Genomic DNA, 16,121 nt, shown 5'->3' on the forward strand with positions numbered 1-16,121 from the left:
AGCATTTGCACGAAATGGTCTATAGTCGGACAATATCCTGCAATGGAATATAAATAAAATTTTATTTTCAAAGCAAATTTTGTCAAAATTTGATTTTCATAGAATTTTTTTTCAAATTTGATATTCATAGAAATTTTTGTTAAAAAATTGATTTTCATTTTGCGAAATTTGATTTCATTGGGAAACTTCGTAAAATTTTTTATTTTTATAGAAAATTTTGACAAAATTTCATTTGCATGGAAAATTTCTTTTTCTTCAAAAAGTTTCTTCAAAAGTTTCAAAGTCCGATAGGGAGATTGGAAGAGATACAGCAGATATATTCAACTATGGCTCGAGTTGTCTCACTTATGAATTAAAGCTGAATTTGGAAAAACGATGCATTTATGCTAAATTTCAGCTTGACATCATTTATATTAAATGCTGCAGCTTAAAAACCTCCAACTGATGGCTGGAAGGACAGACACACTGTTTAATTACCTTTGATTTCGGTATATAAGATTAATAGTGAAATCCGATTTTTTTCGTTACACCCTCATATATGCCACTACCCATTGACAAAGTGCACAATTATTTACATAGAACGTGGGAAATAATGAAACATCAACATATTCATCTCTAGTACCTGTCTATTGAAGAACAACACTTCAACTCCCCCACATCAACGAATGGTGCATCCTTGCATCATTATTCTCATCATCATCATCAACACATCATCATCACATCATCACATCATCATCATCACATCATCATCTACAACTAAGAGTTCCATTTAACCACCGGCATATATGGAGAAATTTTACAATTTTAGGTCAAGTTCACCATGATAGATTGCATGAAGTGTTGCATTTGGATTTGTTTCAATACCAATTTCACCTTAGGCTAGCTAACCTCATAAAAGCCCTAATGCTAAAACCAAACAAACCAACCAAATATATGGCAAATAAAATTCAAGGTTACAACTGCATATGGTATTCCTGGGTAAGAAATACAAATTTAGAATTTAAATTAAACACAAAAAAGGTTATCGAAACTTTAGAACACTGCTGAATACAATTCGAGTAGTTTACGTGAAATCATTCAAGTGGAAAGTTCGTGATGCTTTGGTAGTTTTTAAGGAATCTTGCCGAGTATGAAATCAAGGGCAACAGTTTGTTTAGTTAGCTATTCGCAGAGAATTTCACTGATATTTTCTATGATAGTTTCGACGAAATTTTCCAAGAAACTCAAATTTTCAAAGTTTCATTTAAAATTTAAACGAAATTTGTTTTGGAAGAAAATTTTGTCAAAATTTGATTTCCATTGAAAATTTCGTCAAAATTTTATTTGCATAGGAAATTTCGTCGAAATTTGACTTTCATAAAAATTTTATCGAAATCTGATTTTCATTACATTTTTCGTCAAATGTTGATACAAAAATTTGTCAAAATTCGATTTTTATAGAAAACTAGACGAACCGGGGCCGCTCCGCTCCGCCTTCTTTAACTCTCTAATAACCTTTTTGGGTGGAAACACTTCGCCCTGAATGTGGATATCGAATTCGAGCCATTGTAGCCTATGACGCTGAACGCGTTCGAATCCTCGAGAACATCGGACAAAGCGGTGTTTATCTCCTCTTAATGTTGCCGACATTTGCGAGGTACAATGCCATGCATGGTCATTTAAAAAATTTTCCACAAAAGGGTGTCGCAGTGCGGGACGCCGTTCGGAAAATTGAGTTTGAATCCGAAAGCACTAAATGATGTGTACGAATTTGCCCCTTCTTGGTTTTTGGTGGTAATGTTCTTCCTTAGGGTAATGTTCTCATTAGGGGAGGAATGGCACCTCAGACATTTCGACTCAAATATGGATATCAAAATCGTGCTGCACTTCCACTTCACTTTAATTTGAGCCCCATATTGCCATGGCCGGTAAATATGAACCGTTTGGAGAGCGGTTTGGGGCTAGGACGGCCACCGGCACTTTGCACTGAAAATAGATATCAAAAAATAGATATATTTATTCCCAACGGAAATGAAGTTCAGTTTAGGGGGTGCTTTAGGGCATATCCCAAAACACTTGGCTCCAAAATTGAATATCAAATTCGATTTCTACTCCCAAATACCTTTCATTTGAGCCCCATATTTTCACAATGGGTCAAATAACCAATTTGACGTATGTTTAAGAGGAAAAGCGCCACCTGGACTTGAACGCCTCCACCCGATATCTAAAAATTATATAGCCTATATTTCCTTCTAGACAAACTTACTTAGATTCAAATTTTAATACCATATTCGTATTCTACTCTCCAATACCTTTTATTTGATACCTATATTGCCCCTATCGGTCCATTTTTGATTTTGGGTTTTTTTGTTTTTGCATAAGGGGGAGGGTCCGTCCCCCTTCAGATACCGAAAAATTATAATGCCCATGTTTCGTTCCAGACCAACCTACACAATATGCGAAAATTTCGAGAAAATCGGTTCTGCCGTTTATCAGTCTATACGGAACAAACGAACCGAGTCCCATACATCCATGATCGGCTAATGTGCCCATTTTGGGCGTTTTTGTGTGGGTGGGGTAACCCCCTATACTTCGACATGAATTTGTATGCCAGATTCGTTATCTACTCCCGCATGCTTTTCATTTGATGCCCATATCGTCCTTATCGGTTCACTTTTAATTTTGGGTGGTGTTTTTGGCGGTAACGGTGGAGGGTCCGCCCCCTTCCGTTATCAATAAATTATAAAGCCTTTTCCTACTTCCTGACCATATTCGTAATCTACTCCCAAATATCTTTCATTTGAGTCCCATATTGTCATGATCGTCAAATAAACCTATTTTAAGGGGTTTTGGAACTTGGGCGGCCCCCCAGGTACTTGAACCCAACTCTTATTATGAAATTCGTACTCTACCTTGAGTACCTCTCTGAATACGTTTCATTTGAATCCCATATTGTTCCGATAGGTCCTCTTTTATTTTTGGATAGTACTTTTGGGGTAAGGGGGAGGGTCCGCCCCCATCCAGATATCAAAAAATTAAAATTTGATTTTCATAAAAATTTTTGTGTAAATTTGATTTTTATAGAAAATTTTGTCAAGAAGACAAATGGAATGAAGCGCAAAGGAATGTAGAATGGATTTTCATAGAAAATTTCGTAAAGAATAGTTGAAACTTGATTATCATAACAAGTTTCGTCCAAGTTCAATTTCATAGAAAATTTGATCAAAATTAGATTTTCAAAGAAAATTTCGTCCAAATTTTATTTTTATAGAAAATTTCGACGAAATTTAATTTTTATTAAAATTTTCGTCAAAATTCAATTTAATAGAAAATTTCGTCAAATTTTTTTTTTTATAGAAGTCTTCGTCAAAATTTGATTTTTATAGAAAATTTCTTCAAAATTTGATTTTCGATTTCAAATTTGCCTTAATTATTCTTATAGAAAATTTGGTCAACATTTAATGTTGATAGAAAATTTTGTCAACATCTGGTTTTCATAGAAAATTCAGTCGAAATTTAATTTTCGAAAATTTTGTCGAAATTTGATTTTCATAGAAAACTTTGTCGAAATTTGATTTCCATAGAAAATATTGTGAAAATTTGACTTAGAAAATTTCGTCGATATTAGATTTTCATAGAAAATTTCGCCGAAGTTTGATTGTCATAGAAAATTTCATTAAAAAGTAATTTTTTTAACCATTTTCGTCATATTCAAGAAAATTTCGTCGAAATTTAATTTTCTTAGAAAACTTCGTCGCAGTTTAATTTTCAAAAAATATTCCGTCGAAATTTGACTTACAAAAAAAAAAAAAATTGTCGAAATTTGATTTTCACAGCAAAATTTGTTTTTCATAGAAAATGTTGTCGAAATTTGAATTAGTAATAAAATGTCAAAATTTAACTTTCATAAAAAAATTTCATTTCATTTTCCAACAAATTTTGTCAGAATTCGATATCATAGAAAATTTTGTCGAAATTCGATTTTGTAGAAAATTTTGTCGAAATTCGGTTTTCATAGAAAATTTCGTCGAAATTTGATTTGCATAGAAAATTTCATCAAAATTCGACTTTCGCAGAAAATTTAATCAAAATTCGATTTTCATAGAAAATTTTCTTGAAATTCAATTTTCATAGAAAATTTCGTCGAAATTTGGTTTTCATAGAAAATTGCTTCGAAAATTTAATTTTTAAGAAAAATTCAATTTTCATAGAAAAGTTTGTCTAAATTTTTTTCTTGGCAACCCTGTACTCCCATGCAACATATATCTGGCAATAAGGTTTCACATCTCCAATGCAACATATCTCTGACAAGAGGATTCGAAATTCGATTTTATAGAAAATTTTGTCGAAATTTGGTTTTCGTAGAAAATTTCGTCGAAATTTGATTTGCATAGAAAATTTCATCAAAATTCGACTTTCGCAAAAAATTTTATCAAAATTCGATTTCCATAGAAAATTTCCTCGAAATTCAATTTTCATAGAAAATTTCGTCAAAATTTGGTTATCATAGAAAATTTCTTAGAAAATTTAATTTTTAAGAAAAATTTAATTTTCATAGAAAAGTTTGTCTACAATTTTCCTCTTGGCAACCCTGTACTCCCATGCAACATATATCTGGCAATAAGGTTTCACATCTCCAATGCAACATATCTCTGACAAAGAGGTTTCACCATTGCAACATGTTTAGCAACATGTTTCATACATCTCATTCATTCATATTTTCGATGTCTCTCTTTCAGCTTGTTAAGCTTATTTTAGCGGAAACAAGGTTCCTGCCATCAACAGCATCCTTGAAACGTGATTATTTTTAAAAGTCCACCCAAACACACACACGCACCCACACACACATACACACATCGTCAAAAATAAACACACTAGCAGCTAAGCGAGGCAAATGCACTTCACAACATGAAAGTGTTGTTGAAGTGCTGTCAGAAATCCCAAAATAGCGCATATCTGACATGCTGTGATTATATGATAAGTGCGAGCATTCGCTTGAGAAGGGGATAAGGTAAAAAGCTTATTCGTGGCAATTTCTGCTTTGGATTATCTACAATTATGGGTCATGTTAAATTTATGTAGAGAGAAGTTCGTCGGAAAGCAATAGAATAACAAAACAAAGGAAAATACAAACACCCCTTGAAACAAGGTCAATGTGTGTTGGCAGGCGGGGGAAGTAAATGTCATCAATGCCCGATTATCGAAACCGCTAGGTCTGGAAGTAGATACACCGGATTTGGCAAAACTAGCCAGGGAGAGATTTGTGACGAACCTGAGACCCTTCTTTTTGGTATTTGGCATATTTGACATAAAATTCGTTAGGAAAGCTGCCTCAACAGTCGCTTAAGGGGTAACTTATACAGGACAGCACAATGTAGGACTCAAAACTTACAGCAAAGATATTGGATTGTCGATCTAGCTCGTCAAACCAAATGCCTTCCAAATTTTTTTTGGAAAATCAAATTTTGTCACAAATTTTTATGAAAATTAAATCTAAAACAAATTCTCTTCGAAATTGCATATACAACGAAATTTTTTATGAAAAACTAATTTTGGCGAAATCATCTGTGCAAATAAAAAATTTTCTTGAAATTTCTTGAAATTTTCACTGATGATGATGAAGTACCCTACTTTCACAACGTAATGATCCCGTGGTGAAAGTAGGGTACTTCATCATCATCAGAGAAATTTTCAAGAAAATCGCTTCAGCCGTTTCTGAGTCTATAAGGAACACACAAACAAACCTACAAACACAAATTGATTTTTATATATAAGATTTCGTCAAAATTTTGAATTTTCTTACAAAATTTCGTTAAAGTTTTAATTTTCATAGAAAATTTCGACAAATTTTGATATCTGAAGGGGGAGCGGACCCTCCCCCTTACCCTAATTTTCAGAAACGCCAGATCTCGGAGATGGGTGGTGCGATTTAAGCGAAATTTTGTGTGCTCTCTTATAGTAACCTACGAATAAAAATTTGGTATTCAAATTTTGAATGGGGTACATAGGGGGGTGGGGGGCGCCCCACCCCAAAACCTACCAAATATATATACACACCAATCACGACAATATGGGACTCAAATGAAAGGTATTTTAGATTAGAAAACGTATCTGATATCCAATTGTCGGACCAAGTGTTTGGGGGACCACCCCAACCCTCAAAACACCCCTAAATCGGACAAATTTACCGACCATGGCAATATGGGACTCAAATGAAAGGTATTTGAGAGTAAAATACGATATCCAAATGTGGGACCAAGTTTCTGGGGGTCCACCCCTTCCCCAAAACACCCCCCATACAGGACTTATTTACTGACCATGGCAATATGGGGCTTAAATAAAAGGTATTTGAGTGTAGAATACGAATCTCAACACTTTGTGGGACCAAGTGTTTGGGGGGCCGCCCGAAAACATACCCCAAAGACGACAAATTTAAGACCATAGCAATATGGGACTCAAATGAAAGGTCTTTGAAAATAAAGCACGAATCCAATATCAATGTTCGGGAAAAGTGTCTATGGAGTCACTCCAGTAGTGTTTACTGACCACTGCAATATGAGGCTCAAATAAGAGGTATTTTAGAATAGAACACGAATCTGATAAATATTTTCAAAGCCAAGTCAATGAGTGGCCGCCCCTCTTTCAACCTAATCTAACCTAACTAAAACATCACAAAATTTCCACTTGAACGATTTCTCGTAAACTACTCGAATGGTATTCAATGATAACTCGTCAAAGTCCTAAAGTTTCCATAACCAACTTTGTAAATCAGTATTTCTACCCAAGAATACTACATACAGCTATGACCTTGCATTTTATTTGCCAAATATTTAGTGGTTTTGTTTAGATTTCCTATTAGGGCTTTTATGATGTTAGCCTAAGGCGAAATTTGTATTGCAACAAATCCTAATGCAACACTTCATCCAAACTACCATGTTGAACTTGACCTAAAATTGTCAAATTTCTCCATATATGCCGGTGGTTAGTTAGACATTTTGGTTGTAGTTGCAGATGATGATAAGGTAAATGATGCAAGGATGTCCCCTTTGTGGATGTGTGGGTGTTGAAGTGCTGTACTTTCAATAGGTAGATACTTGCCAAGAGATGAATATGTTGATGTTTCATTATTCCCACGTTCTGTGTAAATGATTGAACAATTTGTCAAGAGATTGGGCATGTATGAGGGTGTAACGAAAACAAGTAAACTTAGCACTTTGGCCGGGCCCTATCATGGGATTCTACCACCATAGATTTTACTAAAAATTTACAAAAATGAACTAAGTTGAAGGGCACATTTTGTACTGTACGTACAAAGTTTCTATGAAATTTTGGAAGCGTAAAAGACTAAGCAGGGTATCGGTTTATAAGAGAGCTATTTCACGATATACACCACTCTGGACTATACTTCTCAAGCATGATGACAGTCATATCAGAGCTATATCAAGTTATGGAATGATTTGGACCGTACTTGGCGCGATGTTTTAAATCGTAGCAGAACACACCGATTAAATTTTCAGCCAAATCCAATAACATTTACGGCTTTCACGGTTTCACGATCTCTAATCGGTAGACCGTTTTACATAGGGGTTATATTGGTCTATATGGGAGTTATATCAGGTTATAAACCGATTAGGACAGTACTTTGTAATTTGTACGCTTGTTTGAAGTCGATCGACTTTTAATGTCAAGGAACTCAGATGAATATTTCGATCAGAATCAGAAAGACAAGAATGCCATCTCCGCATTCTATCGTGGTGTGTATAAAAAGGTCATTAGTAATATTTTTTTACCCACCATTAATGGTAGGCGATTGACTATCGATCTCCCTCGCAATGATGCAATGCGGCGATGCGTAAACTTTTAAAGGGTGATTTTTTAAGAGCAAACAGTGACTTTTTCTGGATGCATTGGTAGCTCTTGGAATGCTTCTATCAGCCAGAAGCATTGCAAGAGCTTCACTCCAAAATCGAAAATTCTGCTTATTAATGTACCCATTGAGCCAAAAATAAGCTTCGGATGAAATGAAAAATGAGCGCGATGAACTTTCTTAACAGCGCACGCATTTTGATAATAAAATTCAATAATTTGCAAACGCTGTTTGTTTGTAAGACGAAATTAGACACCAAACTGAAGATGTTTGGAAGTGAAACAAAACACGAAAAGTGCGTGAGCTGTTTAAACCAGTGTTGCCAAAAAGATAATAGCTAAAAAATCACGAGGGTTAAGTTCGACGGGGCCGAACTTTAGACACCCAACACCTCGGGTATATATGCAAACCACCTTTCATCAAAATCCGGTGAAAAATGCATACCTTATGCCCCATAGCAGCTATAGCGAAATATGTTCCGATTTGGACCAAATACAATAATAAGTACAAGTCACTGTGTTCAATTGTGTATAACATAATTTCAAATAGCTATATCTAAAAATAAACCGTTTTGACCTAATGCGACACGAATGTCGAAAATGGCAGCTATATCGAAATCTGGACCGATGTGGGCCAAGTTTCACAAAAATGTCGAAGAGCCTAACACAACTCACTGTCCCAAATTTCGGCGAAATCGGACAATAAATGCGACTTTTATGGCCCCAAAACCTTAAATCTACAGATCGGTCTATATGGCAGCTTTATCCAAATCTGGACCGATCTGAGCCAAAGTGAAATAAATGGGCCTAATACAACTCACTATCCCAAATTTCGGCGACATCAGACAATAAATGCTCTTTTTATGAGGCCAAAACCTTAAATCGAGAGATCGGCCCATATAGCAGCTATATCCAAATCTGAACCGATCTCAGCCAAATTGAAGAAGGATGTTGAAGGGCCTAACACAAATCACTGTCGCAAATTTTGGCAATATCGGATAATAAATGTGGCTTTTATGGGCCTAAGATCCTAAATCGGCGGATCAGTCTATACGGGAGCTATATCAAGATATCGTCCGATATAGCCCATCTTCGAATTTAACCTGCTTTTGGACAAAAAAAGGAATCTGTGCAAAGTTTGAGCTCAATATCTCGATTTTTAAAGACTGTAGCGTGATTTCGACAGACAGATGGACGGACAGGTGGACGGACATGTCTAGATCGTCTTAGATTTTTACGGTGATCAAGAATATATATACTTTATAGGGTCGGAAATGGATATTTCGATGTGTTGCAAACGGAGGGACAAAATTAATATACCCTTCGGTGGTGGGTATAAAAATTATATAGCCTATGTTTCCTTCCAGACCAACCTATACAATCTGTGAAAATTTCAAGGTAATCGGTTCAGCCGTTTTTGAGTCTATACGGAACAAACAAAGAAACACAAATTCAATTTTATGTATGGTAGCTATATCAGGATATCGACCGATTTAAACCATATTTGGCACAGTTGTTGAAAGTCGTTACAAAATGCAAAATTTTAGCAAAATCAGATAAGAATTGCGCCATCTAGAGGCTGAAGAAGTCAAGATCGGTTTATGTGGCAGCTATGTCAGGTTGTGGACCGATTTGGACCATACGTAGAACAGTTGTTGGAAGTTACAAAGAAACACACCTTGCAAAATTTCAGCCAAATCGGATAGGAATTGAGCCCTTTATAGGCTCAAGAAGTCAAGATTTTAAAACATGGAGGCCACCGTAGCGCAGAGGTTAGCATGTCCGCCTATGACGCTGAACGCCTGGGTTAAAATCCTGGCTAGACCAGAAATAGTTTTCATCGGTGGTTTTCCCCTCCTAATGTTGGCAACATTTGTGAGATACTTTGCCATGTAAAACTTCTCTCCAAAGAGGTGTCGCACTGCGCCAGCCGTTCGGACTCGGCTATAAAAAAAGAGGCCCCTTACCATTGAACTTAAAACTTGAATCGGACTGCACTCATTGATATGTAAGAAGTTTGCCCCTGTTCCTTAGTGGAATGTTCATGGGCAAAATTTGCAATTTGAATCTGTATCCGTTCAAAAGTCCCACCACCATTACATCCAAGATTTTTCTATTTGGCAAAAGTGTGTGATGGTGGGTATAAAAGGAATAATTATTGGAAAAATATAATAACCCTGCAAAAACTCTTATTACCAAATAACCAGAAAGGTAACCTGATTCAAAAACTAATAACTACTTATTTTTAGGCATCATTTCAAATTACTTTTACATGGCGATGTCCTAGGAGGACAGTCCTTCCGCACAAGCATACCAATAGTTCAAAAATAATAAAAATAATGACATTTTATCTTAGTTTAGGTGAAAATACAAATGTTGTCTTCAATTTTTCATTAGTCTTCTAAAACACCTCTATTTTGTTTGGGTATTTCACTACCAATTATTCGTTAACAAGGTAAAACTCAATTAAAATGAATGTTTCTAGTTTTAAACAACATTTTCAGATACCGAAAAAAATATATAATTTTTTTTATAAGGTATTTTTTATCATTTTGTAAAAAAAAAATATTTGTTGATCTTTCAGGTCTTATACAAACGGGATTTGTGCATGTTGAGGATTATATGGTGGACATAGCAACAAGTCGATCACTACCGGTAAGTGTTACACTAATTCTCGGTAAATCAAACCTAAAACACTGCTGGCTTCATTTCAAGTCATTTTATTTTTCCCCCCCAATGTATTCACGAAAAGCCTTTATCTATTATTCATACCCATTAATCCATACTCATTTGTCAATTAAAAAATAAAAAAAAAATACAAAGCAACAAAAAAAAATAAAACGCATTCTAACTTTACCCCAGATGGGACTCGAACCCACAATCCCCGGCTTAGGAGGCCGATGCCGTATCCATTGGGCCACTGGGGCTGTTGGATATTTACCAACTAAATACGCTATGAAAAAGCTTTGCCAGTGAGTGCTTTCTTGCCCGCTCACCACACACACAACAGTCATCGAAAATCATCACAAGTTCTATTTTAAGAATATCTCGCATAGCTTGTGTTTACCCACCACACCATGCGACAAACCGGCAACAATGTACAACAACACCAAAAAACAAAAAGCAGGCGGCAAACAACAGATAAGCCAGACAGACTACTTTGTTGTTATTATTGCAGTGACGATGACAAACATCCAACAAACCAAAATAATAAGAACACATACACGTTCATACATGTGTTTCAATATGTAGCTATAAATGTGTAAACACCACACACCTCCCGGCTATTTGCTATACAAACAAACGTTTCGTATTTGCCATACAAAAGATATTCTTCAAATGCTAAGCAAAATAAAAATAAACCCCCAATGAAAGAAACAACACGCAAATGTTGTTCTACGTATGACGCATTCTTAAGAGATTCTTAGAGTGTAATGATACCAAAAGAGAAAAAAGAAAGTCCAAGCTGTTGGTAATGGAAGAACTATCGAATGTATGAACGAACCTCTGTTTCAAAACATGTCTGTATGTACAAAAGAATTTTTGGTATAAGTATAAGAGAAAATGCTTGACCTTTGCAAAAATGATATGAAGAGAAGACTTTAGCTCAACATACAAAACAAGGAAATACCGAAAGTTTATGTTTAAAAGTTTTCTCATATGATGGCAAGTGCTTTTAGAAACAGAGAAGGCAATCATAATCAACATTGGAAGGGCCAATGCCGAGTGGTGGTTTAAAGTCTACATAAACTATATTCAAATTCAAAATTTCTATAAAATTTTCTCAAAATTAAAAATTTCAATGATATATTCTCTAAATTTAAAATTTTAATGTAATGTTCTCTAAAGACAAAATTTCAATGAAATTTTCTTCAAAGGCAAAATTTTAGTGAAATTTTCTCTAAAGACAAAATAGCACAGTATTTTTGGAAGAAAAAATAAAATTTCAGTGATATTTTCTCTAAAGGCAAAATTTGAATGAAACCTTGTATGCACACAAAACTTAGGTGAAATTTTATCTGCAATTCAATCTCTTTCCACTATAGTCACATCAATACAATTGACAATATGTTCGGTAAATCTAATCGATGGTTCAGGATTTGAGAGTCTCCATGGAGCATTCCTTCTCAGACCATCGCTACATTAGGTTTATTGCCCAAAAAGTAATTGCGGAATTTTCATATAGTCGGCGTTGACAAATTTTTTCACAGCTTGTGACTCTGTAATTGCATTCTTTCTTATGTCAGTTATCAGCTGTTACTTTTAGCTTGCTTTAGAAAAAAGTGTAAAAAAAGTATATTTGATTAAAGTTCATTCTAAGTTTTCTAAGTATTATTAAAAAATGCATTTACTTTCTTTTAAAAAATCCGCAATTACTTTTTGGGCAACCCAATAGAACAGCACAGCCAGGGCCGAATCCGATAAGCTTACGTAAAAGTTCAAAAGAAACTGGCCAAAATTCGGAAGACTACTCAGAAGAAGACTTGGACAAGTTAATTTAGATTGAAGACATTGACGACAATGTCAACAGTATTACGACTTCCCTGATGGGGACTTTCGAAGATAGTTAGCATCTTCAGAAACGAAATCAACCCAACAAAAACCCTGGATGACCAAGAAGATTCGCAACATTGGGAAAGAGGTCCGCAGAACTTTTAACAGAGCACGTCTTAAAAAAGAGGAAGACTATTGCGATGTGTATTAGACACGGCCCAAGGAATACAGTCCTGGAAGCTTTTCTGCGACCAGGTCGATAGCGTTAAGGACGCTATCGCCATGATGAAAAAGTTTCTCTTACAAACCCATGTCTTAACTGATACGTTGGTAGACGACATGGGAGTGAGAGCGGAAAACAACGGAGGACAAGTTGAGTCTTTTGATAAAAACGCATTTTCCTCGTGATACGACGGAACTCACGGAGACATCGGAATCTTGGAATAATGATGTTGATCGAAGGCTTAATATTACAGAATTTATGGGGAAGGAATCCTTGTGGAGCTTCCAAACATTTAAGTTACCCTAACCTGATGAAATATTCCCGATGTTACTATTGATGGGGGCCCCACTTGACCAAAATTTTCACAGCATGCCTGGACTAGCATATAATCCGAAACTCCGGCAGGAAAGGCAAGTTATGCGACATTAAAGGCCTACAGACCTATAAACCTTCTTCTCAAACCCTTCTACACAAAACCATGGAACGTATTGTGGACACCATGATAAAGAGTAGGACATCCAGCGAACTGCTAAAATATTGCCCAAAAAGTTATTGCGGATTTTTTAAAAGAAAGAAAGACGCAGTCCTATTTAAGGGCGTGGGTGGCAAACTGTGGAACAGCGAAACAGTCTGTAGGACGGCGAAAATTCTATGGGGAGATCCGGATCGTGAGAGGACGAGGTTATTACTGAAAGGAAATAAAAATGAGGTCAGTATAGCTATTGGTGTCATATTGGGACAAAAGACAAAGGGCATGTGGGGAAGATGATGAGACGTTGGAGTATTTCCTATACCATTGCCTGGCTTTTGCGGCTAACACACACCGGTACTTAGGTGGGGCCACGATATTAGACATGGACCAACTTAGGGGAGTGGTAGTGAAAACAATTTAGGATTTTGTAAGTAGCACGGAATTCCTAACTTAAAGTTATCTTTTTAGAGGTTGCTTTATAGTTTTTAGAGCGCACAACAAGCTGGCTTAGGTGTATGTCCATAGTGGCATGGGGCGGATTAATATCTGCACCCACTTTTCAACCTAACCTAACATAGGTGGGGACACGATACCAGACATGCACTAACTAAGGGGAGTGATATGGAAAACAATTAAGGATTTTGTGAGTATTGGGTTGCCCAAAAAGTAATTGCGGATTTTTTAAAAGAAAGTAAATGCATTTTTAATAAAACTTAGAATGAACTTTAATCAAATATACTTTTTTTACACTTTTTTTCTAAAGCAAGCTAAAAGTAACAGCTGATAACTGACAGAAGAAAGAATGCAATTACAGAGTCACAAGCTGTGAAAAAATTTGTCAACGCCGACTATATGAAAAATCCGCAATTACTTTTTGGGCAACCCTAGCAGTGAATTCCTAACTTAGATTTTCTTTTTCGAGGTCTCCTTTTTTCTGTATTCAGAGCGCACAACAAGCAGTTTACTGCTTTAGGTGTATGTCCAAAGTGCCATGGGGCGGATTAATGTCTGCACCCACTTTTCAACCTAACCTAATCTATGTAAACGACGTCCCAAAATTGAAAATTTGTAAACAAAAAAACAACTCCCTCAAATTTCTCAAATTCCAAAGCTCTTAATACTTTCATGGAGCCCCATGCAGTTAGCTAACTACAAAATGTTTCTACATCCTTACCATAAACATTTGGGAAACAGCTAGTTTACTTAAAAGGCTCATTTTAGTGAGTTTTTTACTTTATTTTGGCCATTTGGAACGCTTTTTTTAACATGATACATTTCTTATTTTCATTATTCTGAGCACCATTTTGTGTATTAACTGTGAAAAAATCATAATGACTCTATGCATTCCGAAAAACAATAAATATTTTTATTAGTTCACTGTGCTCCGCTCGCCTTCTTATATACCAATCCGAAAGTATGTATTTAAATTTGATTTTTTAAGCATTTCATGATGTAACCTACATATAAAAGTGGCATTCCCATCTCTGACATTGCAAACTTTAAGTTTGCAAATACTTACTACCCTGACAAGAGAGTTGGCGAGTGCGTGCTTTTTTGTTTGGCAAAAGCCACTGCTCTCAAACATTAAGAACTTTTAATTGTGCCACACTCTCTATCTCTCTCTCTCTCTCTTATAAAAAATGCCAAAGAAGAAAGTGTGTAGCAAAACAAAGAGCGAAAAGAAAAAAAACATGCGCAAAACTTTATAATACGCCAAATACCGACAGAGGCGGTAGCATACACGTGTTTTTGTAGATTTCAAACGACTTCTCAGTGGCAGATACTATCTGACAGATACAATACGAAATGGGTTAACAAGAAATGCCAATAGTGGAGATAATAAACGGAGTTGGGAGGGTGTGAAGCCGATTGACTCTATGCATAGGTAGATAATTGTGTTTTTTTTATGTTTTATTTCTTTTTAATAATATTCTATTTGATGAATTTACGTTCTCCTAGCGTTTGGCTAAATCAAATATAAACATTGCCGCATAGATACCTGAAACGCATTGTGGGTTGATTATGTGTGTGTTTCTCAGAGATACAATTTTGTATAGCTCATTGTCTACGAATGCATGAAAACAAAGAACAGATGTTTCATATTCTATTCTTTTTTTTCGTTATTGTCTCTGTTTTTTGTTTGTTTTATTCTGTTGGTAGAGAGCACAAGTTGTTGGACTTTCTCTTCGCATGTTCTTATTATGGCCCTATTTTTAAATATGGCCAAAAAGAAATGGAACTAGAACTTTCTCATAGCACGGTTATAACTGTTTGAAAATTCGCTGCCGTTTTGGCACCAGCCCCAGTGGCCCAATGGATACGGCATCGGCCTCCTAAGCCGGGGATTGTGGGTTCGAGTCCCATCTGGGGTAAAGTTGATGACATTTTTTTGTGGCGCAAAATAAAAATGTGAGTTAAACCCAGAACAAAACTACAGGAAATAACAATTAAATGGAATTTAATGAACAATAACAGTTAATTAAAGAGGCCTTGATGAGTATTTCCTGCATAGTCCATTAAAATGACATTAAATGCCAGGATTTCATAATGTCATCACCAAGCAAATTTAATGGGATTATACACTTTGATATTTTAATATCACAGAATTAACTATGAATAATTCAGATTGCCTGTGGTGGTGGCATATAAATAGCAATTAAAATGGAATTGACTTTTTTCCACTTTAATTAGAGTTATTACAAGGTTATCGATATTTTATCGTACTGTTTCCCACATTAGCCATAAAACTCATTTATATTGCTTGGCTACAACAACCGCCCCAGTGGCCCAATGGATACGGCATCGGCCTCCTAAGCCGGGGATTGTGGGTTCGAGTCCCATCTGGGGTAAAATATGTAAGAAAACAATATTTTCAATACAGCTCCAATTTTGTTGACTTAATTTTCAAAAAAAAAAAAAAAAGAAAATAATTAAATAAATTAAAAAAATAATAAAATGAGACTAAATGCAAATTGAACTCAGACTAAAGCTATGACATACTGATGCCGTTCAAAAGGTAAAAAATAAAAATGCATGAAGTTCACAACTTGTGTTTTGTGTATTGAACTCATCAGTACAAAATGTTCT

At 35.5% G+C, this 16,121-nt stretch overlaps 1 protein-coding gene and 3 non-coding genes across 4 annotated transcripts in view; 3 read left to right on the forward strand and 1 right to left on the reverse strand.

The window, feature by feature from the left end:
- LOC106081311 (otoferlin) overlaps positions 1-16,121 on the forward strand; it is a 369,740-nt gene that overhangs the window by 220,264 nt on the left and 133,355 nt on the right. Inside the window, exon 6 of the mRNA XM_013243188.2 lies at positions 10,430-10,500. Coding sequence (XP_013098642.2) covers positions 10,430-10,500 — 71 coding nt within the window. The remainder of the gene's footprint in view (positions 1-10,429; positions 10,501-16,121) is intronic.
- Trnar-ccu (transfer RNA arginine (anticodon CCU)) lies at positions 10,700-10,772 on the reverse strand. The gene has a single exon. It is a non-coding gene; the product is annotated as a tRNA-Arg (tRNA).
- Trnar-ccu (transfer RNA arginine (anticodon CCU)) lies at positions 15,334-15,406 on the forward strand. The gene has a single exon. It is a non-coding gene; the product is annotated as a tRNA-Arg (tRNA).
- On the forward strand, positions 15,811-15,883 carry Trnar-ccu (transfer RNA arginine (anticodon CCU)). The gene has a single exon. It is a non-coding gene; the product is annotated as a tRNA-Arg (tRNA).

The sequence above is a fragment of the Stomoxys calcitrans genome, chromosome 4 (genome assembly GCF_963082655.1).
Source record: "Stomoxys calcitrans chromosome 4, idStoCalc2.1, whole genome shotgun sequence".
In the NCBI taxonomy this organism is placed as follows: Eukaryota; Metazoa; Arthropoda; class Insecta; order Diptera; family Muscidae; genus Stomoxys; species Stomoxys calcitrans.